General features: G+C 34.6%; 4 protein-coding genes across 4 annotated transcripts; 2 read left to right on the plus strand and 2 right to left on the minus strand.

Annotated features, from left to right (window-relative positions):
- Positions 1-1,084: 1,084 nt before the first annotated feature.
- LOC7463121 (60S ribosomal protein L17-2) lies at positions 1,085-3,931 on the minus strand. Its single transcript, XM_002322210.4, has 7 exons — positions 3,806-3,931; positions 3,546-3,582; positions 3,419-3,459; positions 1,837-2,067; positions 1,623-1,725; positions 1,457-1,524; positions 1,085-1,320 (listed from the first exon to the last, which is right to left on the minus strand). The coding sequence occupies exons 1-7, from the start codon at positions 3,806-3,808 to the stop codon at positions 1,258-1,260; spliced, it is 546 nt and encodes a 181-aa protein (XP_002322246.1). The 5' UTR covers positions 3,809-3,931; the 3' UTR covers positions 1,085-1,257.
- A 98-nt stretch (positions 3,932-4,029) lies between these two features.
- Positions 4,030-6,577, plus strand: LOC7454707 (SWI/SNF complex component SNF12 homolog). The gene is made up of 3 exons (XM_052447638.1): positions 4,030-4,146; positions 4,475-6,114; positions 6,299-6,577. Exons 2-3 carry the CDS (start codon positions 4,568-4,570, stop codon positions 6,366-6,368), a joined length of 1,617 nt encoding a protein of 538 aa, XP_052303598.1. The 5' UTR covers positions 4,030-4,146; positions 4,475-4,567; the 3' UTR covers positions 6,369-6,577.
- Positions 6,578-8,265: 1,688 nt separating this feature from the next.
- LOC7463122 (uncharacterized) lies at positions 8,266-11,914 on the minus strand. Its single transcript, XM_024585980.2, has 6 exons — positions 11,630-11,914; positions 11,084-11,129; positions 9,630-9,756; positions 9,243-9,313; positions 9,027-9,145; positions 8,266-8,606 (listed from the first exon to the last, which is right to left on the minus strand). Exons 1-6 carry the CDS (start codon positions 11,747-11,749, stop codon positions 8,574-8,576), a joined length of 516 nt encoding a protein of 171 aa, XP_024441748.1. The 5' UTR covers positions 11,750-11,914; the 3' UTR covers positions 8,266-8,573.
- A 5,379-nt stretch (positions 11,915-17,293) lies between these two features.
- Positions 17,294-20,576, plus strand: LOC7454708 (SNF1-related protein kinase regulatory subunit gamma-1). Its single transcript, XM_002321663.4, has 6 exons — positions 17,294-17,667; positions 17,888-18,060; positions 18,518-18,688; positions 18,775-19,050; positions 19,409-19,572; positions 20,001-20,576. The coding sequence occupies exons 1-6, from the start codon at positions 17,469-17,471 to the stop codon at positions 20,296-20,298; spliced, it is 1,281 nt and encodes a 426-aa protein (XP_002321699.1). The 5' UTR covers positions 17,294-17,468; the 3' UTR covers positions 20,299-20,576.
- The last annotated feature ends 919 nt before the right edge of the window (positions 20,577-21,495 follow it).

Raw genomic sequence — 21,495 nt, forward strand, 5'->3', positions numbered from 1 at the left:
AAAATTGAAGCTCTAGAGAGGCTGCACCACCGCTCCAGAAATTTTTTTGTTGATGCAGTTGTGGCCTTCATCAACTTTTTCACGGCTGCTATGTATATTCATTAAGAAACATGAAACTCCATACCATGCTAGACTAACGTGCTTAATTGAACAAGACAATTCAAATATGTAATTGCTTTGAAGGGTTTGAAACAATTCATACGGCTGCTTTGTTGTTTTGCATTACAGCCTTGCACATGTTAAAAAAGATAATGCATGCTGCTTTTATTGTGTTTATATAAACATAGAACTAATGTCTCAATCCGCTGCGAAGCCTGCCCCGCAGCGAAGCGCGGGCAGTAAATCTAGTGAGAATTAAAGATTTACATACCTAGATTCGCGCCTAGCTTTCGGGGTTTTTTCATTCTTGGCCGGATACACTGGCTTTCCTAGTTTTTTAATTTTTCATTATTTTTTATTTATAGTTTAATTAATACCATATCTAAAAAACAAATAATCAATCTTTTTAATTGTTTAATATTTTAAAGAGACTTGAAGATTTTTTTTATATATTTATAAGAACAAAAATATTTTGTTCTTAACAACCAAAATTAACTTCTAAAATAAAACATAACAAAATGAAATATATAAAAATATAAAACAAAATAGTGGCATATACATCTAAAAATAGCTTTTCATTTTTTATTTAACAATTTACATATATTCTTTTAAAATTTCTTTTATGTTGAAAATTAATTTAAAATTCTCAAAAAGTTAATTTTCAAAATACTTTTTTTTTAGAAATACATTAAAACATAAATATATATATTTCTTATTTTTTAAATTTTATTTTTAATATCAACATATTAAATAATTAAAAAATTAAAAAAAAAACACTTAATTTAAAATAAAACAAATTAGTTTTGCACCTTAAAGACAGTTAGACAGATTGTTTCTTCCAGTGGTGATTTTTGACAAGCAAAATCACACCAATCGGGCGGTTCTTGCTCCGCGCCTCGTATCTATGCTATGCAGAAGCAAAATGATCCTTTTCACTGGACCTAGATTTTCGTTTCCAGCAAGTAAGATCACAAAAACAAAATCCTCATAAAAGCCAATGCTACTGTTTAATGAGAAAGTTCTGTGATTCCAACATCAAATATCAAATTCATGAACAAAATCTTAGCATATAAATTCATAGTTTGATAAGCTGCTTCAACAGAAGAAAAAACAAAAATGTTCTCATGGTGCAACTATCCTGAATCTGCCCAAAGCTTTTCAGGAGGAAGCTCCACTACGAAGAGCACCCTTAGGCTTCCTAGGAGCAATCTGAGTATCAGCCTGGAAAAAAGACATTCCAGGTAAGGCAAAATAATAAAAACACAACAATCCCAATGAGCACTGCTAGTAATGCACATCAATCTAAAATTTTAAATCAACTATGACTCAACAGAATCATCATTTTTCAGAGTATTACCTCTTTCTTGACAGGTTCTTCCTTTTCAGACAAAATTAACTCGATGTGACATGGCGATGACATGTAAGCTGCCAAAGCAATCACACATCACTATTAAGTGCCCCTGTTCAAATAGAGAAGACAGGCAGGAAAGAAATGAACTTAATGGCTTAAAGAAAGGACTCACGGTTTATTCTTCCATGGGCACGATAAGTACGGCGACGCTGTTTTTGTGCTTGATTGACTTGGATATGTGATATGTAAAGTGCATCAACATCCAAACCTTTCACCTAAATAACAAGCAGATAAAATTTACAAACATTAGACAGGATATCCATGAGGTCAAGAAGCAAACATTAGAGTAAAATATAACCAAAATAAAACCCAGGAAAAGTAACCACCTCAGCATTGCTTTCAGCGTTCTTTAGCAAATCAAGGATAAATTTAGCAGATTTAGCAGGCCAGCGTCCTTGTCCATTTGAGTGGCGGTTCTTAGCTTGAGCAGTTCGCCCAACACCGCCACAGAAACGTCGGAAAGGAATAGCTTGCTTGTGTGCCAAAACATCCTCCAAGTACCGTTTGGCCTTGTCCAAAGGCATCTTCCGGATTGAAAACGCAGTCTCTCTTGTGTTCTGAGATAGAGAATAGTATTACTGGAGTCAGCACAGACAATTTAGCAATTTCAACAAAGTGACATGTCATCGCATCTTTATCAAAAAATAATTTAGGTACTAGAGACAATAAGAGCTCTTTATAAAATCTCATGTGAAATCAGAAACCATGGGTACGAGTACAGACAGAGTTTCACCAATTGCAATGCACAAAAGGAAAAAAAATGATTATAGAGAATAGTAATACTGGAGTCAGCACAGACAATTTGGCAATTTCAACAAAGTGACATGTCATCGCATCTTTATCAAAAAATAATTTAGGTACCAGAGACAATAAGAGCTCTTTATAAAATCTCATGTGAAATCAGAAACCATGGGTAAGAGTACAGACAGAGTTTCACCAATTGCAATGCACAAAAGGAAAAAAAATGATTTTGTGGAAAAGTTTGGAAGGCCAAGAGAATCATTGAATTCCCACAAGCTCTATTAAAGAAAATTAACAAGATTAAATTCTATGACTTATATCACTCCCATCCATAGTTGACCATATCCATTAAAGCTCTGAACACTGTGCAATTAGTGAACAATCTTACAGTAAATAACAAAACTCATAGAAAGGGGAATGCATATCTTCTGAGTCTCATAAGAAGTCCATTCACAGAGTCAATAGATTCCTATAACCAATCCCCCTTCCCCAGTCCTACACATCAACTACAAAATGAAACTGAAACTGAAAAAAGCAACAATAAAATTGGCTTACATTGCATGGCCAACTCAATTACAAGTCCCTCTCTATGTGTAAAAGATCTCAATCTCATGCAAATTTTACTAAGCCCAAATCCCCTATGCAGGAATCTGAACTGAGCAACACAGGAATATTTTGCATGACAAAACAATAAATCAAAAGAGCCATTGAAGAAGTTCAAAGTTCTTATTAGTCACCAAAGAAAAAGGAACAGACCATTCAGATGATGGAAGGAAACCAGTTTTATCATGAAATTTTAACCATTCACACTCTGACTATTTCAGAGTATTGCTACCATCTACTTCAACTGGCACCTTTACATTATATCTGCATAACTATTTTGCCAACAAAAAAGAATGACATGGCTATTCATGCCAAATTCAAATGTTGGCAACAAAAAACAGTGAAGCAGTGGCATGCTTGCTTATGAAAAAATACCAGAAAACACCAACAGCCCATCAGTTCGTGATAAATTCAAAGCAAAGACACAAGGCAAACTGTATACTTTGGCAGCACGGATGATCAAATTAACAAAGCATTGCTAGCTAAAACTACCGTCGATTAGACACAGCAAAATCAGCAACACTACAGCCAAGACATTGAAGTACTGTATAGCACACAAAATACCTTAAAGTGAACACGAAGATCAGATCCCCTTGCTTTGCAGGCTGAAAAAGTAACCATAACATTAAAATCAGATTTCGCTTTCACTATTTTAAATGGGAAAAAAAAGAATGAAACTTCATGTACTTACACTTGGTTTGGTTATCTGGTTCTCTTGAATACTTCACCTGAAACGTTTAACAAAAGGGATCCCATTATAAATCGAAAAACAAAAACACATAAAACCCATAAAGATTTAAACCTTTTCCACTAATTCTAAGAGATTATCTTCTTTATGTTGTCCCACAAGAAATCAAAATGCAAAGATCTACGCTTCTTCATTGCTTGAAAGAGAAAGGTTTTTCCTTTCTTCATCAAAATTAAGAAAAAAGCAAAGTTAATCAAACCCACCATCGCTGCAGCTTCTGTCTATTCTTCGGTGGCCACAAAAAGAGAAAGACCGCAGTTATATGATACATAGAGAGTGTTTTAGCTAAAAAACCCTAATAAAATGGAGCTAGGGTTTCTCTTATTTGGGCCCTTTCAAATAAGAATCAGGGCCATTTTACTTGGGCCTAAGTTATTTAAAACAAGGGTATTTACGTATCTCCACAAAATAAATGAGCACAAAATTGGAGAGGAAACTGAAAGAAAACCAGAGTTTGGCTCTCTCAGATTTCAGAGGATGAAACTTTGGCCAAAAAAAAAGCAGAAGCAAAACAAGTCGGTGCAAAGCCTCTCTATTTATCATTGTAAGCTTTTCCTTTTAATTACTTATATATAATTTTGTATCTGAGATATACACATTGCGTAGCTAGTGTCTTGAAAGAAAATCAGAATCACATGAAAGCAAAGTTATGGACTTTGTTTTCCTGTAATTATGTTTTAGCTAGAGATTTAGTTGGTGTTTGTTTAGTTTAAAGCTTGTGAGCTAGACTCGGGGTTTGATTGTCGAGATAGGGTTTTGAAGTTTTGTTTCAAAGCAAGCTATTTTTCTTGTTTAAGCTTGTTTTTACACTTTAAAGGCGTGAAATTTTGGGTTGTTTTTGAAAACCCAGAATTTGATTTTTGTTTTATTAGGGTTTATGAGGGCTTGTCTGGGGTTTTGTTGTTCTTGGATGTAGAATTGATTGGTTTTGAGAGTTTTTTTTGCCGCATGAGATTAGGGTTCCAATGAATAATAATAGTAATAATCCTGTAAGAAGTATTGGTGTGCCACCCTCGTTTGCGAATCCTGGTGCAATGGCACAATCTACGCACGTGAACCACCAACCACCGCAGTTGCTCTCACAGTCACAACCTCAAACACAAGGCGGGCCTGCATTTCCTGGCCACTTTCAGCTGTCTGAACCACAAGCTCGGGTGCTAGGATACACTCAGTTTGCACAGGCAGCTCACACTCAGTTTCAATCTCATATACAATCAACCAACCATTCTGTTGCTCAGTTGCAAAATGCTAATTCTGCTAATGTTGGTGTGCAATCACCTCCTGTGCCCACGCCCAGCAGTTCGAGTGCTAAAAAGACTAGCTATAAACCGCCTTCAAGGCCTTCATCTGGTTCATCGAATGCCAACATGGCTTCGCTGTTCAAGACCATGGAGTTGGCTCCAGCTGTTCGTAGGAAGAAAAGGAAGCTTCATGAGAAGGAGATACCTGATAAGGTGGTACCTGTTTTGCCAGAGTCTGCACTTTATACCCAGCTGCTTGAATTTGAGGCTAGAGTGGACGCTGCTATGGCAAGAAAGAAGATGGATATTCAAGAGTCACTTAAAAACCCATCCCGTGTTTGGAAAACGCTTCGGGTATATGTATTTAACACTTTTGAAAATCAGGTGCTAGGGTCTAATGAGAGGAAGAGTGCTGAGCCTCCTTCTTGGTCATTAAAAATTATTGGGAGGATATTGGAAGATGGGAAGGACCCTGTGCTGACTGGAATGACCCAGAAACCATATCCAAAATTCTCATCTTACTTCAAGAAGATTACAATATACTTGGACCAGAGCCTCTATCTAGATAACCATGTAATTCTATGGGAGAGCACACGGTCACCTGTTCTTCACGAGGGCTTTGAGGTGAAGAGAAAAGGAAATAAGGAATTTACTGCAAGAATTAGACTAGAAATGAATTACGTGCCTGAGAAATTCAAGCTTTCACCTACTCTATCAGAAATCCTTGGAATCGAGGTAGAGACTCGCCCTAGAATTTTGGTAGCAATATGGCATTATGTGAAGTCTAGGAAGTTGCAGAACCCAAATGATCCCTCCTTCTTCACATGTGACCCCCCTCTTCAGAAACTATTCGGGGAAGAGAAGATGAAATTTTCTCAGGTACTACAGAGGATAAGTCTGCATTTAACTCCTCCACAGCCTATTCTTTTGGAACATTCGATCAAGCTCTCAGGGAATTGCCCAGCTGGAACTGCTTGCTATGATTTCATAGTTGATGTTCCTTTGCCATTGCAAAAGGACCTTGCTGCATTCTTGACCAGCACAGAGAGGAACAAAGAAATTGATGCTTGTGATGAATTAATATGTAACTCTATAAAGAAAATACATGAGCATCGCCAGAGGCAGGCTTTCTTTCTTGGTTTCAGCCAGTCTCCAGCAGAGCTTATTAATGCTTTAATTGCTTCTCAGAGCAATGATCTGAAGCTTGTTGCTGGAGATGCTAGCCGCAATGCAGAAAAAGAGCAGCGATCTGGTTTCTATAATCAGCCGTGGTAAGCATTTTTCCAGTTTCTTACCTATACTTTTAATCTTTTTATGATTCATTATTAATATTTCTATTCAAAGTTTGCTTTTCTACTCTTTGAAACCTGCCAAGGGAGTTTGGTTTTGCCCAGGCAAAATGAAGACGGCAAGTGGAAATAAACTCATAGTAATGGTGTTTGTTTATTTGTGTAGGGTTGAAGATGCTGTTATTCGTTACCTAAATCGCAAGTCTACTGTAAATGATGCTCCCGGAAGCTCTTGAATGAAAGATGGTCAGATTTTCAAAAAGTTGGCACGAAGTTCAGTTGCTGTAATACCATTTTGATCTCCATTCCACTTCTGTTCTTTTGCATCGATTTAGTTTGATTTCTGCAGTTACATAGAGTAGTTTTATGATGGGAATTCATAATCAGGCTGTAGTTGAACATATTGGTTATTATGCTTCATGAAGAACGACACGATTTCTTGTTACGTAGTATTCATAAATGCTTTATAATCAGTTACTTGGCTGTTTATCATGAAACCTTCCTGATACAATTTCACTATCCTGAAAGCACAGTTAGTTCGAACCACACTTCTGTTTCAATTATTGATGCTGTTGTGCCTAGAAACAAATGCCCAAGTGACTTTGTGGAATAAAGGAACTAGCTCAAGACTGGAATTATAAAATGATTATCTTCCTATTCTAAAAAAAATTCATTGAACTTGCTCTTGAGAGCATTGTGGTCTCTACCTCACGGTTCTTTAGTTGTTTATTTATTGAACGGTGACAGGAAAGTCTTTCAAATTTTTCAGCATAGTAAATACTTTTCAGCATAGGTACGTGTGATGTATGCAGCAACATATGGGCTACCCTGCACCTTTTAGGCGGTGTGAGAGGGGTTTTGTGGTGTCCAAAAGGTGGCTTCAATCAAATTGTCTTGGCTACTCTTCCGTACCTAGGTAGTGCGTCTGGCCAACCGATCCCTAGTTTGGTAATAGTTATCTTTTTTTCTCTTTATTTAAGGTGGTGTACATAGAATAATTTAGGTCAATATCATAACACTATAAAATTTAAGACGGTGTACTTGGATTAATTTAACTCCCCCTAAGCCCAAGCCACTAATATAGTGAGCTCAGTCTGAACCCACCACTTTAGTTGTTGGGGTTGGTGGGACCCAAGCCCAACTCTAGTCCCCCAATAAGCCTGGGGAGCCCACCAGCCCAACTCTAGTCCCCCAATAAGCCTGGGGTGATGGCTCCCCTAGGGTTATTCTAAGCCCAAACTACAAATGTGGTAGACTTGGGTTGGACATCATCAAGGATTATTTGAGTTTGGGTTTCTTCAGCTTCATGTTCATCCAAACTTGTTTTTTTAAAAAACAAAATTGAAAAAAATGGAAGGAGAACGAAGGCTATTTGAGAAAGACGAGAAAGTGCATAAAGCTAGTCTATCTATCATATAAACAAAGAGAAGTCGACGTTACAGTGGCTATCTTCTGAGCATTTCCGGAGAAGTTTTATTATAGTGTCAGCTCGTAACAAGGACTCACCTCTTTGTCCAAGAGAATTGCACTGGACGTGTTAACAGTGAGGCACAGAAATTTCAACGCAGACCAAAATCTGGCCATCAGAGGAATATCGTGAGCTCTGTCAGGCATCGGTTCAAGTTCCAGTATTAGTGCTGCCAATCATGTGAAACGTACAAACTGCAAACAAATTTCCTTTAGCAAGACCACCCTGCAAAGTGCAAATCTTGAGGAGTTTCTCATTTATCATAACAAACCTAGTTACAAGCAGTGAGACGAGTCAACATACTACAGTCTAATGGTTTTTTCACTAGCTTGCGGCTTTGATCTGATGAATCTATCATGGACCATTTGAACAGTCCCTGAAAACAAGAATGAGAAAGCTTCTAATCTTAGAAAACTGTAAGTTTGTATTAGCTCCTTGGAGACGAAGAATCAGCTGCAACTTGCAAGCTTGAATGAGATTAGGAGTGCCATATCCTAAACTACATTTATCACATGCTCAAGTTTTTAAACACAACTTTAGATGGATGAGCTGCCATTGAAAATCCGAAGGATTAGCATTTGAAGTCATTGATCAATGTTGAAACTAGACTACAGTATCGGAAAGAAAATTTTAATTCAAACTAGAGACATTTGAGACACCCAAAATTGTGCAGATAATCTTTATGTTTCTAATCATAAGACCGCGTGTAACCTCATGAAAATAGGAGGTACCTTGGAAACTATGACCGAACCCGCTTAAAATACAAAACCATACAAGATGCGATTCTCAAGAGCAGCAGCGAGCTCATTCTTGTGCGAAAGTTTTATTTAACTTCTAAGTTAAACATTTTTTTTATATTTTCCAAGTTACATAGAAGAAGAGAAAATCATCTACTATCCTTATCCTGGATGTAGATGGTACACACGCGGAGATTATATTCAACCCTGCACCTGAACAATCAACCATTTACACTTTACACACCTCTCAACCTTGCTACCAGCTCGTCCTGCACATGCAATACCACTAATCAGTAGAGGCACATGCAAAATGAGAATGATGATTTTCATTTCTTGTCAATATGAGAACGCCCCCAACAACACCCCAACTGATAAAATATATATAAGTTTGTTGGCTAGTGAAAAGGAGACCCTTCTCCTCCCTTCAACCCTCCCACCCAACAAAGGCAAAGGGTTCACCTTTCTGCAATTCATACCTATTGCCTCCACCTTATGAAGCAGGAGGAGATGTACCACTCAAACTAATGGTGCAATACAAATCAGCACCATTGCATCTGAACTACCAATGAAACATACACTATATGTAGCAAGTAACCATCACTCTCTTTCAGCATATTAATCAGCAATAACACCCATATGACTAGATAACAAAGAAGTCTAGATTAGATTCGGATAAGCTGTATACTTGCCTTCTTTCCTTTGGGTGAAAGGCCTCGCTCTTTCAGGAGAGCCCGGAGCCTCTCTACTGTCAAACTGTAATAGTCCTTATCTGATGTGCGGCTATCAGATCCCTCTGTGTGCTCAAAACCTGTTTTAAGGTTCAGTCAAAATAGAAGTGATGAGGCCATTAGTTTATATATAAGTTGAAGATGAACAGAACATGTCCAATAAATATAAAAGATCACCTTGTCGAGAACCAATCTGATTATTGCCTCTCTTTGCTGGTGCCCTGGAATCCAAAGCTCTTTCTGGAGCCCTGAAAAATTGTTGGCAGTAACCAGAAAGAATCAAGACTGAACATGATCAAATATGCATAGAGATTCACCAACAACAAAATTTTGACAGCTAAATGAAAAGGAGCTTAAGAACAAGAAAATAAAAGGCACAAAAATAAATGCTCATGTGGATCACTATAGACAACAGGGACAGGACGGGACTGAAGCATGAAAGCCTTTCTGCATTGAAACACAAATATATGGTTGCAACATAATCGTATAATGCTTATAGGAGACAACAGGCAGATCTTTTCAAAGCATGTGAAGCATCCTGTTCCAGTAAGATAGAAGCAATACCTCTTTCTAGAACCCTCCGTTGCAGTTAACCCCTTCACGTCCTTCGAACTTGAATCACCCTTATGTTTATTAAGCTGGAGTGATCTTATCAGAATGTTTGTCTGGTTAGTCTTTATTTGTTGGCCCTCTGAATAAACAGGGAGAAGAAGTCAGTTCTTCCAATATCCAAACATGCACTCACACTCTTTAGGAAATCCCAGGAGTTTTGATTGCATAACATAAAACAAAGCATTACAGTATAACATAATCTCAACATGTATTTATTATACTTCTTTTTTATTTATCATGTGATATGGATGAGAGAGAAAACCCAATACCAACACATGATAATACACATGGACATGATTCCCACACTGTTTATAACAACTAAGAAAAACTAATATTATAGACATATGACTATAACAGTATAAATATAGGGAATCTCTATGTTCATGCTTTTATGGTTCACATAAAGGCAAATCATAATCAACTCATGGTACATTTAAAACATCCAGCATTTGAAGTTTAATTTAATAAATATAACTAGTAAAATCTAATAAACTTTGGGGTGCTATGTAACTAGTCTTGTAAAGACTATTGAAGTTCAGTCTAGGGACTTAAGAATGAGTCCAGATCCCACCAGGAAAGGGGAGTGTTTGGGAATAAAGAGCAATAATCCTCAGTGCATAGCCTGAGATAGGACCCAAAAAAAGAAACTTTGAAGAGTATCAAAGGTTTTGAAATCTTCAATCCAATCAAATTTCAAACTTTTGAGCAGCTTGAGATATTAGTTCATTTCACTTCATGATTAACTTTCTTATTCCAAAACACTCTCCAAAGTCAAATACCTAACCCAGGCAGAAATATCTTTTATCAAGGACAAAAAACCATTGCGAAATGTAAAAGGTAGCATGTGGCAGAATCCCAAAAGCTCCATTTCCCCCCTTCGTTTCCCAAAAAGATTAAAATTAAAAGAGAACAGGAAAAAAAAAATGAGAGAAGTAAAACATAGGAGAAAGCAGTCCATTTTCTATAGCAAGTGCTTTCAAATTTTTCAAACTGCAAGCTACCAGAAAATCCATTGCTTTAAAAGCTAAAAGAGTTGGCTTGCTTATTCTTTCTTCAATTCCATATGCCATCTAAGTAAAGAGCTTCATGATGCCTGGAATTTCAGCCAGGAAGGAAAACTCATGTTGCTAAAAATCTACCATGTATAAAACTAAACTAGGAGATAACAAAGACTGCAATAAAATACACACTTTCTCTTTCCTGGGGAACAACAAGAGCTGCTTCTCTAAAACAAGAAATTCAACCAGCCATGTGGGACCATGTCGCTGTTATCTCAAAACTAGAATCAGAAGAATGAAAATTGACATTTTCCTAGAGCAGCATTGGATACAGCGTAAATTCAGGGCTACAAATTGCCTTAAACACCAAAGTTTAGAAAACCAAGAAAATTAAAAACATAAATAGACCTGGAGGTGATGTGTCATGCTCGCAAATATAAACCCGCATCCCACCCTGCATAAAATTACCAGCATTCAAACAAGCTCTCAGCAAACTAGAAAAGAACACATACATTCACATAAGAATAAAACGAAGACGCCGTAAACAAAGATAAAACACTAGACACTAATAGCAAATAAGCCAACCCTAATAACCTTTAATTACATAAATGACTTTCTCTACACCAACATCTTACTCAACAAAAATGCAACCACTAAACCCTACAACAGCAATCGAAAAATTCAAGATTCCTTCTCCTCATTACCACCAATCACAATCTCTAAATCCTCGTTAACGTTAATTACCCAATGTAAAAATATCAAATTACAACAAACATTTCCACCATTCTAATAGATGCAGGCCTACAGTCAATAACCCTAAAACCCTATCACAATTAGTGTGTGTGTGTGTGGAAAAAAAAAAACTATTTCAACTAAAATATTAAAATTAATTAAACACCAAACAGTAAAATTAAAAGTAAAGAGAAACATTATTTGATAAGAGAAGAGAATGACTGGGTTGGAGGAGGAGACGGTGGAGGACAAGAAGCCGCGGGAGGGGAGATTGGAGAGGAACTTGGAAGCACCAGGGGGCTTTGGATTTGAATCGGATGGGCAAGAAGAAGAGCTCTCCATGGAGCTTAAAAGCAAAAGGAAACCCGAGAGAGAAGGGGTAGACCCGCAAGTATGACAGTCAAAATTTTAGAACAAGGTTTAGGGCTTGTGCTAAGTTGTACGGCACTGTTTGTTTGTGTGTCTGTGTGTAATGGGTTACTGTTTGCTATATATACGGGAAGTGTGGGTTTTGGCTAGATTTATTTTCTGATTGCTGATAAATCCACAGCAAGGAGGCAACAACATTATACAACAAAACTGGTCCCTCTTCTTTTTCTTTTGTACTAATTTTATCCCTTCTACTTTTATTTATCTTAGAGGTTATTTGGTATTGCGTTTCATCGTGCGTTTAAAAAGAGTGTTTGATATGAAAAAACATCAGTTTGATATTTTTTTTATGTTTTTTGATATTTTTTATAGGTTGATATCAACAATAAAAAATTATTTTAATATATTTTCAAGTGAAAAATACTATTATAATACCAATCACGCATTTGTTATCCTCCTTTACTTTTAAAGTTGTTTATTTGTCTTAATGTTGCCTTTTTTTTCAAAATCGTTTTAATTGGGTCTTTATTTTGATTGGAATCTAGGGTTATTTGTAAATCATCTCCACATGTGTATCTGTACAATATTTATTGAAAAATATAAAGTGTAATAATGTTAAAGAGAAAATATTAGGGTTATTTGTAAATCATCACCAAATGTGTATCTATACAATGTTTATTGAAAAATATAAAGTATAATAATGTTAAAGAGAAAATGTTATTGTGCTAGAGAAATTTATGATAATTTTTTTCAAATTAAAATCTTAGGATAAACAATATAAATCTCAAAATCATAAACTCGTGTCATAGATATATTAGTTTTGATATCAAATAATAATTAGGCATGGTTATGTAAACTGATCACAAATATGATATTTTGTAGAGTGGTATTTGAAACTTCAAAACGAAACTATGAAAGCATTTTTGGAAATATGGTTACGGTTGTTTTTTAAAGTGTTTTTCATGCTAAAATGCATCAAAATGATATTTTTTTAGTTTTTAAAAATTATTTTTAAAATCAGCACATCAAAACGATCCAAAATATATAAAAATAATAATTTTTAGCCAAAAAAATTAATTTTTAAGAAAATTTTTTCCTTCAAAATGATTTTTTTTATTTTTTAAAAAAAATTATCACATTAAAACAATTCAAAATATATATAAAAAAAATTTAGCCAATTTTTTTTTTAAAACATGGATATAATTGCGTTTCCAAACGCTCTCTCGATGCATATTGCAATATCTAATTGAAGTGTGTTAGAAAATGTTTTTTAAAATATATTAATATATTTAAATAATTTAAAAAAAAAATTCAAAGAGACAATTGAACCACAGTGCCAACAATGCCAAGCAGAAACTTCTTGGGCAAGAATGATGATGTTGGAGGATTTTATTGCTCTGAGAGTTGCTTTAGAAACAAGAAAAGAGCGGTTCCTCTCTCACATTTGGATGCAAATAATTAACATGTCCCATCATAATTTAGCATGCATTAATAATTAACGGAATTTAGACAAATAAAAAATAAAAAGTAATTGATTAACTAGTACGAAGAGAGAAACTAAGTTATACAAAAGTTTATTATAGTTTAATTATGTATTATTTACATCTTTATTGTCTTTCAATCAAATCCTTTTATTAAAATAACTTTTTTTATTAATCAATTTTTTATCTTAGAATTTATTCATGTAAAAAACAAATGCATCTTGGAATTGGTATTCTTGTTTTTTTTTAAAAAATTATTTTTTACAAGGTTATCCCAATATTATATCTATATTTACAAAGTAGTGGGCTAACCCGAGTTGACTCGATTTTTTTTAAATTTATTTTCATCCTTTAATATTGAGTTACTTGATTATTGAGCTTATGGTTTTATCCAATATACTTTTAATAGTGTTCCCTTAATATCACAATTAGATCATAAATTTAACATGTTAAATCGGATGAGCTCGAGTCAAATTTTATTACATTTTTTATGTTATTAATTTTTTTTTGATTTATTTGTTATTATTGTATTTTTTTATTTATAATATTTAAATCAAATAAACTTATTAAATACAATCAAATCTATAACTCGAATCTTAATTTTTTAAAAAAAAAATGCTTGTGTCACCTAGCATCCTCCTTATGCATTGAAAAAAACTTTTTCTTTAATTTAAAAAATCTCCCAACAATAACGTTGTGATAGGGCAAATATTGGCTTTCTTGGGCTTAACCCTTCTAAAGAAAGGGCTGTGTTTCCCTGAGTAATGTTTTGACCTGCCTGTGGTGGGCTTTCTGGGCTTCAATTCTTTATAAACGAAATCTATTTTCTAATAAATCAAAAAAATGTTTTATGATAGAGTTTTTACTACCTAATTTACCCTTTTCTTTTTGTGCGCGCGCGCAACTAGGAAACTAGCTAATTTACAATTGATCCGAGCACAGACATTAAAAAAGAAAAGAATGTTAAAACAAATGTTAACCTTTGAATAAGGGAACAATCGGAAAAATCAATTGTTTTATCATTCATAAAAAATAATATATTTTTTTTCGTGTAAAATAATTCAACGTCTGCCAATTATCTAAATTTTAAAACTGGGTTGGCCCCGTTTGGAAACGCGGGCCAACCCGCATTTCCAAAAAAATTAAAATTTTTTTTTACTAAAAATTAATTTTTTTATATTTTCGGATCGTTTTGATGTGTTAATTTCAAAAATAATTTTTTAAAAAATAAAAAATATATTATTTTAATGCATTTTTAAGAGAAAAACACTTTAAATCGCAACCACAACTACACTCTCAAACATACCCTCAGGCTCATTGGTAGTGCTTATGATAAATTAAATGATTTAAAAAAAAAAATTGAATCACTTATTAAATAATGAAAAGAGTAATGGTGACCTTAGCAATATATATATATATATATATATATATTAGAGTGTTTCATAATATAACAAATTATTACTAAGAATGCGTAGTAACCACAAGATTTTGCAATTTAATGGTATTTATATATCTATAAAAATGAAGGCATGATGAGCTTGAGCCACCCAAACAAAAAATTTCTAAATAAAAACAAGGTAGCTAGGTTTGGTGTAAAATGTAATTGACATCCATAACATATACCTAAATGAAATGTAATCCTACAATTACCTATAACCTATAAATAAAATTATCTTTAAAATAAATATTTACAATGAATTATTTTTAAAAAATCATCTGATTATACCATGCTTTTAACTAATATTAGAGCCTTTTAGAATAATATTAACAACTACTTTATAAATAATTATATGTAAACTTGATATGTATAGTTTTTAAAAATTACTCATAAATATTAAACAAGAATAAAATATATGTTTTATTATTTTTAATGTAATTTCCTCAAATTAATTTTTTTCCATGTAGTTAAGTAATTTTTTTTTCATTTTCTATTAGGATTTTCTTTTCAAATCATGATAAATTTTTATTTTAAAAATCATTATTCTAATAAAAAACAATTTACATATAAAAAACGAATAAAAAAAAGAGTTTTGACTTGAGAAATACATTTTTTTTCCTTTTTAATTTAAATAATTTGAATTCTTGTAAACATGTTTTTCAATTCAAAAAACCATGCAAATAAAAAAAACCATATTTTCATGAAAACAAAAACGAAAGACATGGATAATTTTTTTGAAATTTTAGCTAAAGAAACACAGTTTTTTCTCCAGAATTTAAACTCTTGAGATTCCTAGAAATATTTATTCTAATTACCACTAAATTAAATTAAATAAATTTTGAAAATGACTTCCCCACATCACATCAGCACACGACTAGTAATTATCTATAACTATTTTTGTGATGTAGACATCGTGATCGCTACTAAAAGGCGGTTTTACTAAACCAGAAACAGGGTAGGTGATTCTGGAGTGCTCAAAATCTTTCTTGCACGAAAAGTGTGTGTGTGTGTGTGTGTGTGTGTGTGTGTGTGTGTGAGAGAGAGAGAGAGAGAGAGAATTAAAAAATTCATTTTTTTTGCTAAAATTTAATATGTTTTGGATCGTTTTGATGTGCTGATATCAAAATTAATTTTTAAAAAATAAAAAAACATCATTGGCATGTATTTCAGCACAAAAAATTATTTAAAAAACAACCACAACCACACTGCCAAACATACTCTAAACCTACATTACAAAAGTAATTTATTATGCAAGGTGCAAAATTCCATGATTTGTAAAAAAAAAAAAATCTCATAAATTCATCATTTATTAAAAGATGAATTAATCACAGTATATAAAATCAAGTCCCAAGATATTTTTTTAGATAATAAAATATTTATTTCAATCCTGGAAATAATATCATACAATATTTTTTTCTTAAAAAAGCAAATTGTCCACTACCCCCTCCAATAGATTAGATACCATAACAGACTTAGACTTGATTACTAAAATAATCCATCATTAATCCATTGAAAATAATTCAATCACTTTACCTTTTTAATATATTATTTAATATTATAGTAGTGGTTGCGTTTTAAAATATTTTTTATTTAAATATTTATTAAAATAATATATATATTTTTATTTTTAAAATATTAATATATCAAAATAATGTAAAAATATTTTTTAAAAAATAAATTTAGTAAAAAATAAGGTGCAACCGACAAACAATATCTCTGTACACCCAAACAGCGCCTCCAATTATTGAACAAAGAATCTTTAACTATAGAAGCCAAAACGTGGCATCAGCACTCAACTACTTTGTAATTGCCACATGTCAAGATCAAAGCCACGTCATTGTCCAAATCATTCAGTAAACGTCAAACTTTCAAGGGGCACGCAATGCACGCTGTGGCGCGTAGTAGCTTGCCACGTAAGTGGCCGCTATGAAGAAGCGGATAAGAAAGGCCCCTCCCATCCTTCTTTATAGGACCCCCATGATAAGCTTAACCCATGCAATTTGGTCAAATACTTTGACCACACTCCTCCATCGCCATCAATGCTCCCTCACCCTTCCCTACCCTCCACGTGTTCCCATTCACCAATCCACATTTCTACCCCTAAAAATATCTTACCATTTTCTTTTCAATTAACCTGTACTCTATTACTCTATTTATTATTTCACTTATTTTATTTAAAACTATCTGCAAATTAGTATTTTTTTATTTTGGAAGTTAAGACTTAAAATATATCCCAGCCAAATTTTACAATTAAATCTAAGTATTTTTCAATTATATTTATTTATATCAAAATTGGAGATTTATTAAAGAATTACTTCAAATTATCTTTTTCTTAAATTGAAATTTAATATAATAAATAGAAGGTATATTTGTTTACCATTCCAAGCTTTTGAAAGTTAAAAAATAATATTTATTCTGAATATTATTAACCTACAATAATGATGCATTTAACTAAATCTCAATCTTTTTCTTTTAAAATCAGTAAGATTTTCTTTTTGTAAGAAAATTAAATAAAAAACGGTAATAATTTTAAACGGTGTTAAAGTGTGGGAATAAAGAGAGCACAATGAGATGGGTGGTAGGGAATAAAGGAAGAAACTTTTGTAGTTATCTAAGATGGAGATGCCATCATTGTCAGCAATGTAATAAAAAAAGCGAGTGAGTGGGAAGACCACGCTGCCTTGGATTTGAGCCCACAGAAAAAAGAGAGAGACACTAGTAGAGACTAGTATACAAAGAAGAGAGATCGGATAGTGGTGCAAAAACGGCAAGCATGCAGCTTATGAGAAAGGAAAATGCTATTGTTCATGAAGTTATGCAAGATAGTCCAAAAAGTCCAGAGGCAAGGCTGGGAATGAAAGTAGAGGATTTATGGGATGTTCAAGAACCACAGTTAAGTCCAACTGAGAAACTTAACGCTTGCTTTGAGAGTATCCCTGTCTCTGCTTTCCCTCCTGCTCCTTCTTCTCAAGGTAAATAAATAACAGATACCCCACTTGAGTTAAAGTTGTAAATTGAATGTTAAAAGTTTTGGATTATGATGATCATGATTGGTTTGGTTGTCTGGGTGGTGTTTATGATCAAGAGTGGAACTTTCTTTATACCCTTTTTGTTTTGTTTTTTTATGGAGTTTTTCTATAGAAAAAAGATTTCCTCGTGATTATTATTTTTTTGTTTTATTTGGTTCTGCAGTGATCGAGATAAAATCAGACACCAGTCTAGCAGAGGCTGTTCAAATACTTTCAGAACACAAGATTCTTAGTGCCCCTGTGGTGGATGTTGATGCTCCTGAGGATGCTAGCTGGATTGACAGATACATTGGGATTGTTGAGTTTGCTGGGATTGTAGTCTGGATTTTGCATCAGGTTAGTTAGCTACCTGGCCAACCTTGTTTTTCTGTTTTGATTAATGAAAGTGATTCAATTACCTTTATTGTTCTGTTTATTTTATATTAGAAAATTGGAAGAGGAAAAATATATGAAGGCAATCTTGTGTATTTGATTTGTTATACAGTTTGTAATGGTTGATAATGACATTGATCATTAACAAACATGTGTAGAGACAGAACAGGAATCACGTGTCTGATTTTGAGAGAATGGGATAGACTAAAGTTTTGTTTTTCTTAATTCATTGATGTGGCCTATGATCCTGTCTGTGCTTTTATATAAGGCGGTAGCATTGACAATTTCTTTTCTTTTTAGTCTGTCAAACTATGAGAATGAGATGTATGGTGCCTTTTGTCTTTTAATCTTGTGTTCTGGAGATCTTGTCTGAATGGGAATTGAAAATGCGATTTTATGGTTTTTTCTTTTTTTTGGACAGTCGGAACCTCCATCACCCAGGAGTACAACCCCGGGATCAGCTCTTGAAGTAGCTGTTAATAGAGTGACCAATGCAGCTGGTTTCGGGATCTTAGGCCCTGAAGATGCTCAAGCAACTTCTGGAAATTTTTTTGAGGCACTGACTTCTTCTGAATTCTACAAGAACACAAAGGTTTTGGTTCTTTCTTTGCTGATAATGTAAAGCTTGTTAATCTTTATGTTGCATTGGATCCTCCATGCTAACTTGAGACCATACAGGTTCGAGACATTGCAGGGTCATTCCGTTGGGCACCATTTCTTGCCTTACAGAAATCAAACTCCTTTTTGACCATGCTTCTGCTGCTTTCAAATTACAAAATGAAGAGCGTTCCAGTGGTTGATCTGGGTGAGGCGAAGATTGACAACATCGTCACTCAGTCTTCTGTTATTCACATGTTAGCAGAATGTGCTGGGCTTCAATGGTTTGAAAGTTGGGGAACCAAGAAACTTTCTGAAATTGGTCTTCCCCTGATGACCCGTGATCATGTAGTCAAGGTCCATCACTTTTTCCCCTTAAAGTTTCTTTATGAGGATTCAGGGTTTCTTGCATTCATGCTCATCTCATGCATTGGTCATTATATTGCGTTTAACAATGCATGGGATGAATCGTTTTGCTGTGTGTGTATTTATGTTGACTACTGAGCCATTGAGTCTTTGATCTGGCCATGCAAATAAATTGAGGAGGTAATGGCACATTTGAAAGTTGAAACCTTGGTCTTAACCAAGACCAGGTTTTTCTTGTCGGCAAGCACTCTCCATTTTCTCTTAGTGTGTTTTTAAAGCAAAATGATATGTTGTTTTGAAGATTTATAGGTTAATGATAGTCACCTGAATGGTCAGTTACCTGTTTTAGGTGTACGAGGAAGAACCAGTGCTCCAGGCATTTAAGCTGATGAGGAAAAAGAGAGTTGGAGCAATACCTATTGTTGATAGTAGCGGTATAAAGGTTGTTGGCAACATAAGTATAAGAGATGTCCAGTTCCTTTTAACTGCACCAGAGATCTACCACGATTATAGGTTTGTAGCTCCACTTTTTCCCAGCACTGTGGTTAGTTTTATAGTTCATTATCAAAATGTCCTGTGTTTTGTAGTTCAAATTCTTAAGGAGCCCTGCAATATGCTTGGTCACATTGGTTTTATAAGGATTTTGGTGATAATAATAAGCTGGTATTCAGAGTCAATTTGGAAGCTGATGAAATTGTCTTTCATGAAGATTAATTCTCAAAAAAGCTTTTTTTGCAGGATTTATTTGGTTGGGCTCAAACAATTTATTTATTTTTTTCTTTTTGCTGAGTCATATGTTGGTGAATCCATGAATGTCTTCGGGTCATGTGCTCTAAGGAGTAAAAAACAGTTCATAATTCTTTAAGCTGAAGTTTTTAGGATCTTAGTTTAGCGTCAATCTTTTTCCCATTTGAGTACACTCATTTGAAATACTTTGACAGATCTATCACAGCGAAGAACTTCTTGACGGCAGTTAGAAGCTACTTGAAGAAGCATCAAGGAACCTCACCTTTTGTGAGTGGCATGGTGGTATGCACAAAAAACCACTCTGTTAAAGAATTGATTATGAAGCTTGACTCTGAGAAAATCCACCGTGTATATGTTGTGGATGATGCTGGGAATCTGGAAGGGGTGATCACATTGAGAGACATAATCTCAAGGCTTGTACATGAGCCCTATGGCTACTTTGGTGATTTCTTTGATGGAGTGCTGCCATTACCTTTGAACAGTAGAGTATAAGAGGCAGTAGAGTGCAAGGGGTATTATAATGATCTTGTCATTCCCTAATAATTGACGGTGTTTTTCAATGTTTTCTGCTAATCTCTTTCTGATTGTTGGATACCCAGTAAATGTGGTGGTTATAACATAGGCGAGCACCCCTGTAATTAGTTCTCCTCCACTCCGACGTTGATGTATCACAGAACTCGAATTTGAGCTCCTTTGTGTTAAAATCAAACGAGCAGGACTTCTTCTGCTTGTCCTCATCAAGTTCAATGCTAAGTTTCCCCAGGAGTAAATTGCAAGTTTTTACAGTTACTTCTAAGTATATGTTGTCTTGGTCCCTTTGTTTTTCTTTCCATTTATATCTTGGTGGTGTTTCTTATGCTTTGCAATAAGGCAGCAAGCATCTGATATGCCATAATTTATTGTTCATGAGAAATGGGATTTTCTTCCTTGAAACAACTCCAGTGAGCTCTGTAAGGTGGCAACATTCCGCATCGAATCCACAAGTTCGTTTCGAGCAAGAAAGAGCAACCTTTTCTGAATGTCTCATACGTGGGTAAAGGCATTTTCTCCTCAAGCAAAGAATCGAATCGAACCGAACCTTAGTTAAATGTCCTCTTCAATGGTATCTAAACATTGTTTCCAGTTCAGGCCACCAGATAGATAACCTTTTTTAAAGCGAAGACAGACAGGTTCCCTCATCCATGCTAGGTCGAGCCTTCTTGTCGCTGCATATGGGAGCAACAACATCCACGGGCATTCCAATGTGACAGCACAACGGTTGTCTTTTGGATAATCGGGCAAAGATAATATTCATGCATCATTCTCATCCGGTTCGAATCTAGATCTCATCACACCAATCCATTGGTATAGACAACGAAAACACCAGAGTTGTTCGCATGTCTCCGCTTAATATGGGCAGCTGTGCTTTCGCATCCAAGGCAAACAAGTGATGTAACTTGTCTGATCCAAGACTAAGCTAACCAAGAACCATGCCAACATTTTGCAAGGGCAATTAAAGCATATAATTCCATTCGCCATGGCATGTTTACTGGTCACATTTCTTTGGAAGCATACGGGTTATATGCTCCACATGCTCAGGAACCTCGTGCCCCCCACTAGGTTGAGTTCAGCTAAGTGACAAAAGGACAACCATGAACCTCCTGCCTGAAACCATTACTGAAAGGGGCCTTTTCTTTACAGAAACTTTGT

This window comes from Populus trichocarpa, chromosome 15 (assembly GCF_000002775.5).
Source record: "Populus trichocarpa isolate Nisqually-1 chromosome 15, P.trichocarpa_v4.1, whole genome shotgun sequence".
In the NCBI taxonomy this organism is placed as follows: Eukaryota; Viridiplantae; Streptophyta; class Magnoliopsida; order Malpighiales; family Salicaceae; genus Populus; species Populus trichocarpa.